The sequence below is a fragment of the Nuphar pumila genome, chromosome 1 (genome assembly GCF_984573655.1).
Source record: "Nuphar pumila chromosome 1, dmNupPumi1.hap1.1, whole genome shotgun sequence".
NCBI classification, from domain to species: domain Eukaryota; kingdom Viridiplantae; phylum Streptophyta; class Magnoliopsida; order Nymphaeales; family Nymphaeaceae; genus Nuphar; species Nuphar pumila.
The window spans coordinates 52,451,004-52,470,629 of record NC_143249.1 but is presented as its reverse complement, the minus strand read 5'-3'; the positions used below and the strand labels follow the sequence as shown (position 1 = coordinate 52,470,629).

Genomic DNA, 19,626 nt, shown 5'->3' with positions numbered 1-19,626 from the left:
ATCAAAGTAATATTATTAATGTTAAAAATATGTTAAAAGATAATTTTGATATGTCTGACTTAGGCTTTCTCAGATATTTTCTTGGAATTTAGGTTGCATATTCTCCTAGAGGATATATTTTGTCACAGATGAAGCTTGTTGCAGATATATGTTCTAAGTCTGGGATTTCTGATGATAAGAAAGTAGAGACTCCCGAGGTTATTAATGCCAAATTGCGGTTGGAGGATGGGGTTCTTCTGGAAGATCCCACACCTTACAGACAACTCATTGGGTCTCTTACCTATTTAACCATCACCAGACCAGATATCACTCATGCAGTTCACTCAGTTAGTCAATTTCAGCATGCTCCTACAACTGTGCATATGAGTGTTGTTCTCCGAATCATCCGCTACATTCGGAATACTATCAATAAAGGGCTATTTCTATCCTCCTCTTCTTCCTTATACTGATGCAGATTGGGGAGGTAATCCCAATGATCGAGTCTCAACTACTGGTTTTTGTGTCTTTTTAGGGGACTCTTTGATTGCCTGGCGATGCAAGAAGCAACAGAAGGTTTCACTATCATCCGCTGAAGCTGAGTACCGGGCTATGGCAACCACGACAATGAAACTTGTATGGCTTCGCAGTTTGCTTAAAGACATGGGAGTTGATATTACTGAAGCCTCAAAGCTATGTTGCGACAACAAGAGTGCCATCTATATTGCGAGCAATCATACTTTTCATGAGCGTACAAAACATATCGAAATGGATTGCCACTATGTTCGTGACGAATTCTTACGAGGAACTATTGCTCTGCCATATGTCACTTCAGAATATCAGTTGGCGGACTTCTTCACTAAAGCTCTTCCGGCTCCTCGCTTCATGTTTCTTCTTGGCAAACTTTTCATCATTTCCCCGTAAAGTTTGAGGGGGGGTGTTAAAATGTATCTAATATATATATATATATATATGTAATTGATGTAATACTGTATATTACATCAATACCCGATAGGGGTATTTTTGTAATTTCACATAGTTGTTTTAGAAAACAACTATTTTTCTTTTTTGAATAAATGTAATTTTTATTTTTATTTTTTAAATTCATTTTTTATTCTTTTTGAGGACCTAAAGGGGCTCCAACCTTAGAGTCGTTGGAGCCCCCAACGGTCACAAATGTGATTGTTGGGGGCTCCCAACGACTCTATGGGAGCCCCCTTTTGGCTCTCCTTTTGAGGCCCTTTGGCCCTCCTTTTTCCTCCTCTCCCTCTTGTATAAATAGGGGTGAACCCCTTGTGTATTCTCATTCTTGAGAGCTTTCTCTCTTCTCAATAAGAGGCTTTTTATATTGTTGCCTTCTTAAAGGCTTGTGCTTGTATTGTCTCTTTGTGGACTTGTGATATTGTCTCTTTTATTCATTGTTGTAAGTGCTTGTATGCACTCTTTACATTTCCGCAATATCTCATTACAGTACAGTCTTGAACTTTGGCACCTCAGACATCAGAAGCTTATGTTCTTCAGTTGGATGAATCTTAGCTGCTCAGTTCTCCAACATGCGAGAACCACCACCTAATCATTCTTTCTTTTCCCTTAAGTTGCATTGTTAGATGTTTCTGGTTCTTCTCCCATATATTCTTAGGTACTGTAGGGTGGGCAGCTTGATGATGCTAGTCTAATGGCATTATTGGCTTCTCATGACAAGATAGTTGCTTAAAACTTGATCCAGTGGTTAAGGTTTAAGTTCCATGGTCTTTCACACAGAAGCATTGGTTAAATGCGTATAAGTGCTTTCACTTGGTTTTCTGACCTTTTCCTTTTAATTGACTTAAAATATGATTAAGTCAACTAGCCTACAAAGGGTGGATTGTGAAGATTGGTACATTAGTCGCACCTTTGGTTGTAGAAAGTTGTTCTAGGATACGATAATATCAACATATATATTATATATGTAATGCCCCAAAATCCTGAACATGTAAATTTTAAGGAAAAATTTAAAATTTTAATCATCAATCCTTTTTTTCAACGGAAACAATACTTGAAAAGGACAAGATGGCGAACCTTGGGCGGATTATAGGCAAAATTTTCAACTAACAAATTGGGTCCCCAAATGTATTGGATTTGGGTCCACACTTTTGAACATCCATGCAAAATTATGAAGATTCAAAACAAGGTTTTAAATAAAAATAATGTTATACAAAAGTCCTTATACAAAATTACAAAACGTGTTCAGGAGCAAACAATAGATAGAGTGGATTCTTGTATCATTGCGTCATTGTGCCATCGCCTGCAACATCCGTCTATTTGTCCATAAAACAGGAGAGACTCATGAAAGCCTGGTAGGTACAACAACAACAAACCAAAGCACAAGACTAACATATGTATTATCATATTTCACAACATTCGATTTCAAAAGAAGCAGAGTGAACATCATAATCTTGTTTCGATAATTATCGACCTGTGAGTACTTATAAGACAAAATGTAGAAACAACTGAGACCGTTCGCGGGGTTTATTATTTTATATAAATTTATAACCCGAACGACTAGCTAAGTCTGCTCCAATGAGGACGGTTCTAGAGATCGAGAGAGAAATCCCTCGAGGCAGGAATAAACGAGAGATGCATCCGAACTTCTGAAAAAGTTTGTAGGATCTACTTGTTAAAAATAAAATTGTATATTAATACCTGATAAGGGTATTTTTGTCTTTTATCATATAGTACAGTCCACTAGGGACTGAAATGTAATTTAACATTATAATAAATAAACTGTACAACTTAGGCACAATAGTAATATTTATGACGGTTGGGCAGCAGTCCAACTAGACGTTGGACTGCCACCCAATAGTCATAATAATGACTGTTGGAAGGCAGTCCAAAGAGCTGGACTGCCTCCCATGTGTTGGAGTGAGGCTCTATAAATAGAGCCTCACTTGTTATTCCTCAATGCTTTTAGAAGCATTTGAGGGTTTTCTCTAGAGTTTTTTCCCCATCTTATAGGCTTGTATGCCTCTTGTGCTGTTTGGTATTTTTATCTCTTTTGAGATTGTATTTGGTCCATTAGTGACCAACTTTAAGTGAGTTTATTAAAGCCCTTTGTTGGCATTGTGTTTGTTTCCCTATTGTTCCATTGTACCTTGTTTCATTACATGGTATCAGAGCGAGGTTCTTGAAAGAAGGAGAATCTCGTGAAGGAAGTGTTCTTCGAACATTGATCATTCCCTATCTCCTCTAGTCCAAACTCAAGTATTCATTATGGGAGAAAGAGAGTTCGCCACCGTCATCACCTACAAACTCAATGAAAACAACTACTTGATGTGGGCGACGGCTATGGAGAATCATATCAAAGGAAAAAAAAATGTGGGGTTTTGTTAGTGGTTCTACTAGTGAACCACATTTCAAATTGACTAGAAGAGAAGGAGATAAAGTCAAAACCTTGTCCGAAGAAGAAAAAGAAAAAGCCTTGGAAGAATTCCAAAATAAATTGGAAGATTGGGAGGTAAGCAATGCACAAATACTCTCATGGTTTATGAATACCATGGTGTTCAAGATCGCCACCAATATCATCAAATTCAAGAAGGCATCTGACGCATGGAGCTTTCTAAGAAGTACTTTTATCCAAAAGGATATGGCTAGACTTTATTATCTCCAAGATAAGGTACGTAATTCAAAACAAGGAGATAAAAGTGTAAGAGATTTTTACGGTATTTTATCTCCTATTTGGGATGAATTAGCCATGTTGGAACCAAAATGGGAAGGTTCGGCTATTGATATGAGAAGGACCCAAATCGAAAGAGAAAATCTTTTCTCCTTTTTTATGGCCTTCGACCGGAATTTGAGCAAGTAAGATCTTCCTTACTTCATAGGACCACTTCTCCTTCTATAAGTGAGGCCCTTGCTCAAATTTGTCAAGAAGAGACAAGACTTGGAATGCACAAGTCTAATGATGAGGTCCTTGCCATGGCAAGGCCCGAAAATTTTGTGAAAACATATAAACCACCTCACTTTGAGAAGAAGTTCAATGGAGAAGGACACAATGGAGGAGGATACAAAGGAAAAATTATTTGTCATCATTGTAAGGAACCCGGACATATAAGACCGGAATGTCCCAAATTTAAAAAGGTGGCCGCCTTAAGTGAAGAACCTCAAGAATCAAGAAAAGGGGGCAGCTTCAATGAATTAAATCTTGCTCAAATAGCAGAAGCCGTCTCACAACTTCTTAAGGTTGCACCTTCTACATCCGGAGCTGCCATCTCTTCCTCGTCTCCTCCAGGTAAGACCTCTTGGATTCTAGACTCAGGTGCTTCTTTCCACATGACTCATAATTAGTCTCTATTATCTGATTGCACTAAATCATATTTTTCATGTGTGTCAACTGCCGATGGTACCTCTTTAAAAGTCAAAAGCTTAGGAAACCTTGATGATATTTCAAAAAAATTCTTTGTTCCAAAAGTGAGAGTCATTCCCAAACTGGATTTGAATCTTTTTTCGGTCTCTCAAATTGTTGACTATGGTTGTAAAGTATTCTTCTCATCTAAGGCGTGTTGGGTGCAGGATCTCCAGTCAGGGAAGCTGATTGGGCAAGGCCATAGACGAGGAGACCTTTACTACATGGATTTCTTGTGTTTACCAAAATACTCGTTTTGTAATCATGTCAAAGACATTAATATAGATCTTTGGCATAAAAGATTAGGACACCCAAGTATATCCAAATTATCTCTTTTTCCATTTTTGGAAAAATTTTGTAAAGATAAAAATTTTGTAAAGATAAAAATTTTGTATGTGAAGATTGTATACTTGGAAAAATGCAAATGATACCTTTTGGGTCTAGAACCTCTCTGACACATAAATTTTTTGAATTAGTGCATTCGGATGTGTGGGGTTCCGCCCCTGTTATGTCAAAAGGTGGTTATTCGTACTATGTTACATTTATAGATGATTTTAGTAGACATACTTGGATTTACTTTCTAAAACTCAAATCCGAAGTCTTTTTATGTTTTAAAAACTTTCATAATCTAGTTAAAAATCAATTTAAAACAAATATTAAAGTCTTTCGCTCCGACTCTGGGGGAGAGTTTCTTTCAAATGAATTTCAATTATATCTAAAAAATCATGGAATTGTGCATAAAAAATCATGCCCTAGGACACCTCAACAAAATGGGATTTCTGAAAGAAAACATCGTCGTATCATTGAAACTACTAAAACCCTACTTATTTCAAAAGAAATTCCAAAGCAATTTTGGGCTGAAGCTGCCCTAACGGCAATCTATCTGATAAATAGAATGCCTTCTCAAACTTTGGAAAACAAGTCTCCTATTGAAAAACTCTTTAAAATTTCTCCTGATTTAAAAAGGCTAAGGGTATTTAGTTGTAAATGCTTCGTGCTTCTTGAAAAATATAGCAAACTCTTTCCTAAAGCCATAAAATGTGTCTTTCTTGGTTATGCTGATAATAAAAAAGGATATCGATGTTATGATAAAACAAATGATAAACTCTATGTTTCTAGAAATGTTACCTTTCTAGAAAATGACAGTGGATTTGATTTTGAAGTTCCTAAGAAAGAATCCGAGTATGCTTTCTTATTTGATTTGTTACCCAATAAAGGTATTAGTAATGATATTGAAACCTTCGAGTCTATTAATGACTCAAGTAGTGAACCATCTCAAGATCTTCTTCAATACTCTAGACGAAATACTGGGGAGCATCCATGTGCCCTTGACAGATATAATCAATTAACAAATACTGAAGAAACTAGTGTTAGAAGGTCAGAACGAACACATAGGCCTCCGAGTAGGTTTGTCTCATATGAATCCTTCTTACCAAACTACGGGGCATGTCTTCTAGCCATTCATTCCTATCATGAACCATCCAACTATAACGAGGCCAAAAATATAAGCGAATGGGTTGAAGCCATGAAAATTGAATTAGATGCATTACACAAGGCTCACACTTGGGCAATTCAACCTCTTCCTATCGGAAAGAAGACAATAGGGTGTAGATGGGTGTTTAAAATTAAAACAAAAAGTGACGGGTCTCTTGAGAAATATAAAGCAAGACTTGTTGCAAAAGGATATTCTCAAGAATATGGTATAGATTATGAAGAAACCTTTGCCCCAGTAGCTCGTATGACTACAGTTAGAACTCTAGTTGCTATAGCATCCATTCGAAAATGACCGATATATCAGTTAGATGTTAAAAATGCATTTTTGAACGGAAACTTAAATGAAGAAGTATATATGGATCCTCCCCCTGGTCTGTCTATTGAAAAAGGCATGGTCCTTTGTCTTCAAAAAGCCCTATACAGGCTTAAACAAGCTCCTAAAGCATGGTATGATCGGTTCAGTGGTACGATATTAAAACTTGGATTTAAATCTTGTGACACTGACACTGCTCTTTTTGTGAGATCTACAGGTACCTCATTGATCATTCTTCTTTTGTATGTTGATGATATGATCATCACAGAGAATGATCAAAAGAAAATTGAAGATATTAAAATTTTGCTTAAAAAATCTTTTGATATGACTGATCTTGGTTTTTTGAGATATTTTTTAGGAATTGAAGTAGCCCACTCACCAAGAGGATATATTTTATCTCAAATCTAATTTGCAGTTGATATTGTTGAGCGTTAAGGAATCACAGACACAAAATATGCTGATACTCCTGAAGTAATAAATGCGAAAATGCGAGCTGAAGATGGAGTATTATTAGATGATCCAACCCCTTATCGACAACTTATTGGATCGTTGATGTACCTGTCCATTACACGGCCAGATATTGCACATGCCGTACATTTTGCAAGTCAATTTCAACATGCGCCCACAACCGTCCACATGAGTGCAGTATTAAGAATAGTTCGATATATCAAGAAAACTATATCTAAAGGACTATTCTTATCTTCTTCCTCATCTTTAAGTCTTATTTCTTACACTGATTCTGACTGGGGAGGAGATCCCAATAAACGTCACTCAACTACTGACTTTTGTGTGTTTTTAGGTGATTCTCTCATTTCTTGGCGATGCAAAAAACAACAGAAAGTGTCTTTATCCTCTACGGAAGCTGAGTACAGGGCAATGACTATCACAACCACTGAAGTTGTGTGGATGAGAGCACTACTTTCCGATATGGGTGTTGATGTCTCAGAACCTTCAAAGCTATGCTGTGATAATAAAAGTGCCATCAATATAACCAGCAATCACACATTTCACGAGCAAAAAAAACACATTGAGATGAATTGTCACTATGTTCGCGAAGAATATTTGAAGGGGACCATTACATTGCCATATGTTCAGTCGAATTTCAGATTGCAGACTTCTTCACCAAAGCACTTCCACTACCTCAATTTTTGTATCTTCTTAGCAAACTTTTGGTGATTTCCCCATAAGTTTAAGGAGGAGTGTTAAAAATAAAATTCTATCCAAATACCCGATAAGGGTATTTTTGTCTTTTATCATATAGTACAGTCCACTAGGGACTGAAATGTAATTTAACATTATAATAAATAATCTGTACAGCTTAGGCACAAAAATCATATTTTTGACTGTTGTGCACAATAGTCAAAAATATGATTGTTGTGTACAACAGTCAAAAATATGATTGTTGTGCACAACAGTCAACATATGACTGTTGGGCAGCAGTCCAACTAGACGTTGCATTGCCACCCAACAGTCATAATAATGACTCTTGGAAGACAGTCCAAAGAGCTGGACTGCCTCCCATGTGTTGGAGTGAGGCTCTATAAATAGAGCCTCACTCCCTTGTTATTCCTCAATGCTTTTAGAAGCATTTGAGGGTTTTCTCTAGAGTTTTTTTCCCATCTTATAGGCTTGTATGCCTCTTGTGCTGTTTGGTATTTTTATCTCTTTTGAGATTGTATTTGGTCCATTAGTGACCAACTTTAAGTGAGTTTATTAAAAGCTCTTTGTTGGCATTGTGTTTGTTTCCCTATTGTTCCATTGTACCTTGTTTCATTACACTACTACCTAGGATAATAATTGGTAGCCCTGTCTCTTAATTCCGATAACCGTGGACACCGAATCTTTGCCACTCGAAGAATGTAGTTGTTAACAACATTGTCCATTGGAGTTTGTACATCCTATCTTCTCTTTTGACAAAACTAAAGGATGAATGAGTGTGTCAGGTCTTTTTAGACGAGGATGTATTGCTCGCTCCCGACTGAACTCTTGTCGCAAGAGGGAGAGTGGTAGATGTCTCTTGTATCCTCCACGAGGATGCCTCAAAAGCGTATGCAATGAGCGAGAACCTGAGCGTCATCTGCAATAGCAAGGCAGTAACAACACATGCAAAAGCAAGAGCCTGGGCGCAAAGCGCGACGGCAAAGTAAAGACTGTGAGCAGGGGTGCAACGCACAACCTTTGTGCGATGCGCGATGACAAAGTAAAGACTGTAAGCAGAAGTGCAACACAAAACCTTTGTGCGATGCGCGACGGTAAAGTAAAAGACAAGGATCGCGAAACCGCGTCCTTGAGTTAAATGTGTACTCGTATATATATATATATTTATTTATTTAATGGTCCTTTTTTAGTTAATTGAACTTAATTCAATTGTCCAAGTCTTCCATGCAATCTTTCCCTACCTTTGAGAGTTGCAAGCTTGCTGGCGTCTGCGAGTGTAAGCGATTGACGGCTCGGGTCACAGAGCGCGAGCATGATCCATCGCATGAGCTGCAAAAGCGGCAATCTTAGCAAGCTAACGCCAAAACAGAAGGTCGAGGGCACTGCCACTGACCTAACGTGAATGAAGCAGAGGTAAGGGCATAGCACCCTTGCGCACTTGCTATAGCGCAAGAAGTAGGGGCAGGGGCTGCGAGCCCCTGCTGACCTGCTGTCAGCAATCTACGAGGAGGCAGGGGGCTGCACCCCTACCTGAAGAAGGCAACGAGGGAGGCCGAGGCGTCGCCCTGCCTGCCAGAAGAGCAAAGAGACAGGGGACCAAGCCCTTGTTCGTTACCACAAAAGGGAAGGCAGGAGGCTTCGCCCCTGCCTGCCGAATACGCAAAGAGGCAGGGGCTTGGCCCCTGCCTGTCGAACACGTAAACAAGCAAGGGGAAAAGCCCCTGCTTAACGTCCGAAAAGAGGGAGCAGGGAGGGGGTTTGGCCCCTCCTCTGAACAACGAGGGTGCAGGGAGGTGGCAGGGGCTCAACCCCTGCCCACCCAATCGAGAAAAAGAGAGGGAGACAGGCAAGGAGGGGTGCTCGGCACCACCCTCCTGGTAGACCCAGAGAGAGAGGCAAGGGGAGAGTCCCCCTGCCGACGAGAGGTGACGACAGGGGGCTCTGCCCCCCTGTTAGTCGACCCAAAGAGAGAAGCAAGGGGGGGAGTCCCCCTGCCGACGACAGGCGATGATAAGGGGCTCAGCCCCCTGTCGGTCGATCCCAAAGAGAGAAGCAGGGGGAAGTCCCCCTGCTGACGACAGACGACGACAGGGGGCTCAACCCCCCTGTCGGTCAATCCCGAGAAAGGCAGGGGGTAACCCCCTGTCGATGAGAGGCGACGGCAGGGGGCTCTGCCCCCTTGTCGGTCGACCCCTCACAGAGAAGAAGAAGAGGAGGCAGAAGGAAAAGAAAAGAAGAGAGGAGGTGGGTGCGTACCTGGGGGTCGCCGAAGCGGAAGGCGGTGGCGGTGGGTCGTCGACGCCTTCGCAGCAGAGAGAAGGAAGGAGGTGGTCGGCAGCAGGGCGAGACTGAGGGTGCCGGCTTAGAGGCCATCGACGAGCCCTCGGGACGGGGGCGGCAAAGGTTGGCGAGGCGCAACCGACAACGAGTCTGGGGGGTCGTCGGGTAGAGAGGCGTCGCCGACGAGGTTGCAGAGGGGAGGCTGTCGCCGGCGAGGGTGGGCTCTGGTGGTGCTGTCGCCGGTGGCGGTGGCCTGACAGGATTTTCCGGCAAATCACAGAAGACGAGAGAGAGTCGGGGGGTATCGGGGAGAGAGAACGAGAGAGGAAGAAGGGGCGAGGGTTCTCTTTGAAACCCCTGCCTCGCTGTCTTCAAAAGACACGGGAGGCGGTGCCTCTATTGGGTCCGGGTCGGGTCCGACCCGAATCCAAGCTTAAATTTTTTTTTCTGGTTATTACATTCACTCCTTTAAAAGATGGAACAAAACAAATTGCGATTAACCATTAGTTTGAAAGAGAAGATTAGTGATAACCAACGTTTAAAAACTCGCCGAGTCAACTCGTTGACTCGGCTAACTCAGCTCGGCTCGGCCCTCCAGCGAGTCAACCCGGCTAGGCATACTCGGATTGCCAAGACTCAAGCTGACTCGGGCTGACTCGGCCGAGTCACGAGTAATGGCGTACTCGGGCGAGTTGTGCCACCTTTGCCTTAACAAAACTCGCTGGAAGGATTGCTCTGACTCGGACCGAGTCACGAGTCAGTGAAGACCCGCTGGTTTAGTGAAAATGGCAATTTTGAAATTAAAAAAACTTTACCTTTTAACGAAAACCCTTAAAGGGTCTTCGACTCTTCAGTTTTGAAGGATTCTCGAGACTCTCGACTGAAGAGAGGAGAAGCCGAGAAGGTCTTCGACTCTTCAGTTTCCAGCCATCCGACGATAGCTCTGGCATGAACAACGACACCGTCAAGGATTTTCTGGCGTGAACAGTAACAGCGACACCATGCGTTTTTCCGACATGATTTTTGCACGAGATTTATGAAGGTATGTATCGTTAATTTTTTTTGGGAACGAAGCAAGCACATCGACGGTGAACATTAAGGCGTCGTTGCAAATCCGACACATCTTCTCCAGCAAAAACAGTGTGTCGCCGCGCGATATTCCAGCGAGATTTTCCGGCACGATTTTCCGACGAGATTTGTGAAGGTATGTATTGTTATTTTTTTTGGGAACGAAGCAAACACATCAACGGTGAACAGTAAGGCGTCGTTGCAAATCTGACACATCTTCTCCAGCAAAAACAGTGTGTCGCCGCGCGATATTTCGGCGAGATTTTCCGGTGAGTGCAGATTTTCCGACGAGTTTTTTCGGAGAGATTTGTGAAGGTATGTATGTTGTATGCACACTGAGGCGAAGCGAGGCGTTGAGTCTTATGTTGTGTGACAGTACCTGAGGCGTACGCTTCAGTACCTGAGGCGTACTTTTATAGCCTATGACTTTTGTTCAGTTGTGACTTGCAAAGCTTGCAACGTTCCATTACATGGTGACTTGCACAACATTCCTGTTCAGATTTTTTTTTTATATTTACTTTAAGCGCATCACAGCCTCGCCTCAGTACCTCTGAGGCGTACGCTTCAGGTACTGAGGCGTACGCCTCTCACAACACTGCTGACACAATCTGATTTCAGTTTATTATGTGCATTATGTACCATGTACAATTTTATGTGTTTTATGCCTTGCTAATGTTATATCTATCATGTTTATCGACTTTTTCAATCGATCTCCAAAAGTCTTCTTCCTTATGGAAATGGGGAAACAACCGAACTTGAGGCCATCCAAGCAACCCATTTGGGTCTTTCGATTGCTCAAAATTATTATAAAAAAAATGAAAGCCCAGATATGTTTCCTTGAAGTTGTTAATTACCTTGCTTTTTATGTTTTGATTGTCTAAAAAAAAAATAGATACGATGCATCTAAATGTCACATGTAACCCTTTCTTCTTCTAGAAGTTCTTCTTGTCTATCTTAAAAGTACATGATTTCTGCAACGTGTCAGGGGAAACATGGCATGACAAGGAGTCAAGGACCCTGTGTGGAATCATAACTTTGTACATAATCTACTAACCGTATCATTGTTTTTAACTTTTCAAATTTAACAGTTTAGATTTATCAAATCATCAAAGAAATGTCAGAAGAAGGATCTTCAAGGACTCCAACAACATTCACCAAAGGAAAGGACCTTGCGTGGGATTTTGGTTTACCACTTGATAAGAAAAAGAAGTGGGTACGATGTACTTGGTGTACAAAACAAATTAGTGGTGGCATTAATAGACTTAAGTATCATCTTGCTGGTATTAAAGGAGAGGTGGAACCATGCGACAAAGTCGAAGAATCTGTAAGAAAAAAAATTCGTAAGGATTTAGAGTCATTTAAGGAACACAAATTATATAAGAGAAATATTGTAAATGAGATTGGTTCCTTTGTTGAAGTAAATGATAATGATATGGACTTGTAAGATGAAAGTGATGAGTCTACTGAGAAAAGATATATAAAAGGGAAAAAATTGATGAATGATGCCCAAAAGCATAATCTTGATGCTTTTGTTCAAGTGAAGGCAGGGTCTTCATCAATGAAACAACTTGGAATAAAAGCAACTTTGGATAGAAAAGCTAGAGATAGGTTATGTTCAGCTATTGCGAGATTTTTTTATCATTCAGCCATTCCTTTCAACGCAGCCAATTCTCCTTATTTTAGGAAGATGATTGAAGTTTGTTCCTCAGTAGGAATGGGATTGAAGCCGCCTTCTTCATCTGAGATTTCTGGAAGATTATTACAAGAAGAAATTAAAAAAATTGATGATTATTTCAAAGAATACAAGGAGTCTTGAGCTGAAATGGGTTGTTCTATTATGGCTGATGGTTGGAAAGATGCAACACAAAGGATATTGATAAATTTTTTGGTTCATTGTCCAAGGGGTATTTACTTCTTGAAATCAGTTGATGCAACAAGTATCGTGAAGAATCGAGAAAATTTATTAAAATTATTTCATGAAGTGGTGGAAACAGTAGGTGCAGAGAATGTTGTTCAGGTATATCATTTTGTTCTTTTGTAATTTTCTATTGAACATTGCTATTTATAATTTGTCTAGTATGTTAATAATATTTTGAAATTAAAAAATGGCAGATAATCACAGATAATGCAGCCAACTATCAAGCAGCTGGAAAGATGTTGGAGGATAGGAGGAAAACCATATTTTGGACTCCTTGTGCAGCTCATTGCATAGATCTCATGCTTGAAGATTTGTCTATGATAAAAAATATAGCTGAATGTGTGGAAAAAGGAAAAAAGATCACAAAGTTCATCTACAATCATACTTTTGTTTTGAACCTAATGAGGACTCAATTTTCTAATAAGAAAGAAATTCTAAGACCGGTTACTACAAGATTTGCCACTAATTTTATCATGCTTCAATCTTTGCTAGAACATCGAAGTGGTCTTAGAAAAATGATTGCATCAGATGAATGGAACAATTCTAAATATTCATCATTTGCTGAGGGGAAAGAGATGGAGGATATTATATTGAATAGTAATTTTTGGAGAGTCGTAGAATCAATTGTTAAAACTATAGAACCTCTGGTCAAAGTTTTGAGAATGGTTGATGAAGAAGAAAATCCTACAATGGGTTATCTTTATGAAGCTATGGATAGAGCCAAAGAGGCTATAAAAGAAATTCATGACAATGAGGAGAAAAAGTATAAACCTTATTGGAAAATAATTGACAATCGTTGGGAAAATCAACTTCATCACCCTCTTCATGCAACAACATACTATCTCAATCCCAAATACCACTATAGTCCACAATTTTCTAAGGTATGTATTTGTTTATATCTTTTTATTAATTATTTTAAATTTTGAATATGAACTTTCTTTTATCAATTATCAATTTAATGTATTTGACTATTTGCACTATTTCATGTAATTCACAAAGCATCCTGAAGTAAGGCGTGGTTTAATTAAATGTATTGAGAAGTTAGAGCCAAATATTTCAGCTAGAGTAAGAGCATGCAAGCAACTTGAGTTATTTGAAGACACAAGTGCAAATTTTGGTACTTTTATAGCTGTTATGACTAGAGATGAGCATAAGCCAGGTGATTTATCTTTAACATTATTGTTGTGTTGTGCAAAAGAATATTTCTTTAATCAACTTTTCATTTTTGTGTGTTTTGGCTTTATGCAGCAATGTGGTGGAAAATGCATTGAATATGTGCCCCCGATCTTCAAAAAATTGCTATTCGTATACTAAGTCAAACATGTTCTTCATCTGGATGTGAACGAAATTGGAGTACCTTTGATCAAATTCACACTAAGAGAAGAAATAAATTAACTTAAAAGAAACTTAATGACTTAGTGTTTGTCCATTATAATTTACGTCTGAGAGAAAAGCAATTAAAGAGAACACGTCTTGACCCAATTTCTTTGGACAATATATATTTGTAAACACCAATGGATGAATGGGTCATGCAAGAAGGAGTTTTAGATGGAGATGAGGTAAAACCGTAAAAGTTTGTTTGATATTTTAACTTGATTAATTTTTTTTTAATTTAGTTTTTTGTCTTTTTTCTATTGCATGTTAACTCAAATGTGTCATATTTTATTGAATGAAGGATTTCTTAAGAGACTTGGAGATGGAAGTTGAAAACATTGAAGAAGCTAATCTTATTGATGATGAAGGCGATGATGGAGTTGAAGATGAAGATGCAAGGGAAAATGCAACCACTGGTACTCCAATTCAGCTATTAATTTCTACTTCTAACTCAAGAATTGATTCAAATGAAGTTCCAAATAATAGCACTTCGCCTCTATTTGAGATTTGAGCCATTGACTCTTGACTTGAGAATTGAGCTATCATATTTTGTAAAAGTGGATCAATTTTGGATGTTTGAAATTTGATTTTGTCATTGTGTTATGATCATTAACTTTATACTTGTGAACTTTGTAATTTTGTTATATGGCCATGGGTTTAGTATGGTTATTGCTGAGATGCGAAAGTTGATTGCTGACATGCATTGGCAGATTGCTCGAGTATGATTATCTTTACTTTAGTTTTTACTCTTACTCTTGTAAGTTTTTAACTTAACTTTACTTTAGAGCTTGTTTCTATTGAAATATTGAATTATTGTTTTGCTTGGTTGTTCGATTTCTTGCTATTAGATGAGTAATTATAAGTTAGATATAGTTTTACTTGATGTTATTTTACTTATTAATCAATTACACCAGTAATTAAGTCATTCTACAAACTTTTATATGTTTAAATGATAATTTATATAGTGTTTTTCTTTTAAAATCAAAAGTTAACAAAACCCGGTCCGAGTCACCGAGTTGACCCGTCGAGTCACGAGTCAATAAAGAACAAGTCGAGTTCCGAGTCACGGGTTTTAAAACCTTGGTGATAACAAATGGACACTTGGGACTGAGGAAATGGAAACCAAGTATTCACCAAGGGTTTCTCAGTGTTAGGTGGTGGATTTTGGAATTCCAGCGGTGCATAGCAGCATGGTGGGTGTTAGAAATATGCATGCGATAGATCTATCTTGCAAAGGTATTCTTGTAATTTTGCTCCTTTGTTGTGTACTCTTACCTCAAGGGGCATACTTTTATAGCACATATAAATGATAATTTGTACAATCCAAAGTATAGGTAATTCAACTGTCCGTGAAGGATATTGTTAAATAGAGGCTTTTCATGATACTTCATCTTCCTCGAGGGTTTGTCTTTCTTATAAAGTTGCTTTATGAAAGCCTGCATTACTGTTAAGTTATACGGATCATTTCATAGATTGTTATATATATATATATATTCAAGATATATGTATATATAATTATAATTAATAATGTAATTTAGGTTGTCCACGAGGGGCATTTTGTATATGTTAGAAAATAAATTTTTTATTCTTTTAATTTTTGTATTTTATCTCATTCTGTAAGGGCATTCTTGTAAATTGCCTTCTTATAGTCGTTGGGAGTACTCCAACGGTCACAAATATGACTGTTGGGAGCCTCCTAACGTCTATTTCGAGGCTCCTTCTTGGCTTCTTGTTTATAAATAAGGGCTTAAGGCCCCTTGTATTTGTAAACTTTTTTGATCCTGCTTGACGAATAAATTCATTATTTTTAAGTGTTGTCTCTCTTTTGATATTGTGTGCACTCTTGTGCTTGTGTAAGCCTTAATGCTTTTTGGATTGTCCCATAGTGGACTTGTGCATGTGCACTTTGTGATTGCGTCTTCATAAGCCCTTAGTAGTTTTTGTTCTTTGGACCATGTGTGGGTGTGATTTGCGGCTCTTGAGTGAGGTGTGCAAAGACTCCTTGTTTAATTGCAATTACTGCATCTTATCAAATATTTTCTCTGTTATTATTATTATCATTATTTTACTTCTATGTATTTTTGAATTGTTCTATTAACTATAATTCACGCTTGTAAAACCTAAAATTTGCAGTACGAAATCTGAAAAGTGGCTAAAGATTTGATTTTACTAAAATTCATGAATTGTATAATACCCTAAGTATCAAATATTTGTTAGGGAGTTGGTAAGATAACATGGCTGTACGCTTAATGTGGGAAACACCGAGATGACATTCACCTGAAACAATCCTGTTAATGGCTCTATGACCTTATGGATGATGGTGTCTCCAAGCAATATTCTAAAAGTTCATTCCTATTCCTCCTTACACTTTTGTCTATGTTTGTGTTACTTGATGCTACTGCTTTATGTCCAGTTTAATATCCATTTATCCTTAAATATGCTGCCAGGGTTATGTCATAGTAACATCAGTTTAATATTTTATTCCCGTGTGATGTAGACATTATCAATTTCCTTCTTAAACTTTTATTGTTGCAATGTATTTTATTTTGGACAATTTCTGGCTGGTATTTATATCTAGCAACATGCATTACTATCAACATCCTTCTGCAGACTTGGCAAGTGTGAAACATATTTCTATTTGCATTAGAGCTAATTTAGTTATTTTACTGATCAACTCACCTTCACTTTTTTTCTGGTTTACAGAAATCCTGGTGCTGAAGGTTGGAGATTGAGACAACGACATTTTGAGACAATTACATCACTTGTACGGTTTTGTCGAGTTCTTTTTCCTTCAGGTTCTGCAGCTGAGATATGGTCTGAATTTGCGTGAGTTCTTTTTTCTTGTTTTGAATTGCAGTTCAATTCAAAGGCTGCTGTGTGCATCTAATCATGTGAAAGTTTCTTTGTTGTGCTTGCTGTTGTTATTGTGCCATCATCTTTGCGTGCCTTTTCTATTTCTTACATTGTTTCAGAGTGAGTTGATTATACAATGATATGCCTCACTATACTGAAGCTTTGAACTCCTTTTGTGCTCTTCTCTGACTACTTGAGTTTTAAATTTTCTTTAGAAGATGAACTACAATAGGTGTGTTTTTCAATTTTTACTTTAACACGAACTGTAACTTGGATGCTGAGAACGAGCGGAGAAATTATCTCGTATGTCCTGTAAATTATTATTATATCCTTATAATTGACATGTTTCTAAGCCTTATTTTGTGTATCATGCATAACAAGTTTGTTTTTCATGAAAGGTTTTACCTTATCTGAGATGCTGGGTCATTGTCCTTGATCCCTTTTCTGCCATATTGATAATCAAGTTGGGAATTCTTAACAAAAGTTGAGTGGAAGAAAGGAGGAGAAGAAGATGCAGCAAAGTCCTAAACCCTGTTGACTAATTAGCATTGGACATCCCATCTTATTCTGGTCCAAAGCCCTGTTGATTGATTAGGGCTGGACGTCCCATCTTATTGTATTTATATAAAACATTGTCAGACAGATCACAAGATTTACCCCTTGGGAAGTTATATAATTGAATAAGAAGGATAAGAATTCCAAAACTAATCACACACTTCTATTATGGACAGATCACAACTCCTATAATTGAAATGCCACTAATTATGGATCTTGATCTTGGATTCAGATCTAGATCCTTATCTCCAATCCACGTTCAGCAACCCCTCTCAAGTTAGACATGGTTTATAACTGTGAATGACTTGTTCCTGAGATACTAGTCCTCATTCATGTTAATGCTGTTGTAAACAAATTTGCTATTTTGCCATAAATTGTGTTTGCAAATCTTATGATTCAATCTCTCTCACGAAATGAGTATGAAACTCAATGTGCTTCATTCTATTGTGCTGAACTGGATTCAAAGATATCGCAACTGCACTCTTATTGTCTGAATATGGACATGACTTCGAAATTGGAATGCCCAAAGTGACGAGTAAATGCCTTATCAAGTTGTCTCTGATGTTCTTTGTGCCATAGCCCTATATTTATCTTTCGTGTTTGATCTGCCCACACTTTTTTGCTTTCTGCTACTCCAAGAGACTAAATAATCATCCAGATATACACGATAACAAGTGGTGAATCTTCTAGTTTGGGGTCTCTTGCCCAATCTGCATATGAAAAAACTATTTTTTTCAAAAGGATAAAAGTCAAACTCTTCTTATGAGGCACCCTATATATAATAATACCATACATTAGTGTGGTTTTAATGCATTGCAGAATCCTTTTAACAGCTTCCACAGTTCCACATGAAGTTTGTAGAACACACATGTATTGGGATGCCTGATTCACAATAAATACAATGTTCGGTCTAGTGAATGACAAATACTATAATTCCCCTACTAGACTTTTGTAACCTTCAGGCCGATCTACAAGCTCTCCATCTTGTTTTAATATTTTATTCATTACTGCAGGAGTCGAGGGCAGCTTTCGATCAACCATGATTGATCTTTTCAGAAGGTTCTATGCATATTTATGCTGTGATAAGACTAGACAATCCTTCCTTCTAGCAACTTCAACGCCGAGAAAGTAGCATTCGACTGAGTTCTTTCATATGAAATTTCTTAACCTCATACACATGAAGTTGGGAATTCCCTATCATAATGATATCATAAATATATAACAAAATGATGGTGATGGTTTTACCTTATATGTATACAAATAATGAATGATTAATTTGGTTTCTATGAAACCCATGCTCAGGAACCACACCACAAAAGCTCTCAAACCCCAGCTGCATTACCTGTTTGAGACCGTAGAGAGTTTTTTCAACGTGCATACATTTTGCCTAGGATCACCTTCACTATAACCTGCGAGCTGTTCCATGTAGACCTCTTCATTTAAATGCCCATACGAAAAGGTATATTTGACATCAAGTTTGTTCCATGGACCAACCGTAGCTGGTGGCTTGTGAGAGAACTGTCCGTATCATTCCCGTCTTGATTGTGAGTCTAATGTCTCATTGTAATGAAGCTCATGTTTTGCATATAGCCTTTTGCTACTAACCGAGCTTTATACCTTTCTATGATAGGTGTAGGATCTTCAAGAAGTGTCTCATCTTCAAGTCTTAATTTAGCATTCACCACCTCAGGAGTTTCCACTTTTTTATCATGTGAAATATCAGATTTAGCACAAATATCTGCAACAAGCTTCATTTGAGAAAGAGTGTACTCTTTAGGAGAGTAACCAACTTCAATACCTAAAAAATATCTTAAGAAACCCAAATGAGACATCAAATTTTTCTTTTAAAACATTTTTAACATCATTAACTCTTTGTTTGTATAATAAGAACAAAAACCCAAATAAGTCATAATATTACTGAATTGATCATACCAGGCCTTGGGAGCATGTTTAAGACCATACATGGCCTTTCTAAGTTTAAGAGTTTTTTCTTTTTCAATATTAAATCCCGATGAAGAATCCATATAAACTTCTTCATTTAATTCTCCATTGAGAAATGCATTTTTTACACCCAACTAATATATAAGCCATTTTTTAGTAGAAACAACTTCTATAAGGGTCCTAACACTAGTCCTCTTAGTTACAAGTGCCAAAGTTTCTTCGTAGTCAACTTCATATTCTTGGGAATAACATTTGGCTACTAACCTCGCCTTATATTTCTCCAGAGTTCTATCACTCTTGGTTTTAACCTTGAAT

The 19,626-nt window shown here is 38.1% G+C and overlaps 1 protein-coding gene across 2 annotated transcripts in view; it reads left to right on the top strand.

Moving 5' to 3' along the window:
* The window catches only part of PA200 (proteasome activating protein 200), a 187,599-nt gene that overhangs the window by 17,552 nt on the left and 150,421 nt on the right, over positions 1–19,626 (top strand). For both annotated transcript variants that reach the window (XM_089998177.1, XM_089998185.1), the window contains exon 4: positions 16,666–16,788. In XM_089998177.1, coding sequence (XP_089854303.1) covers positions 16,666–16,788 — 123 coding nt within the window. The remainder of the gene's footprint in view (positions 1–16,665; positions 16,789–19,626) is intronic.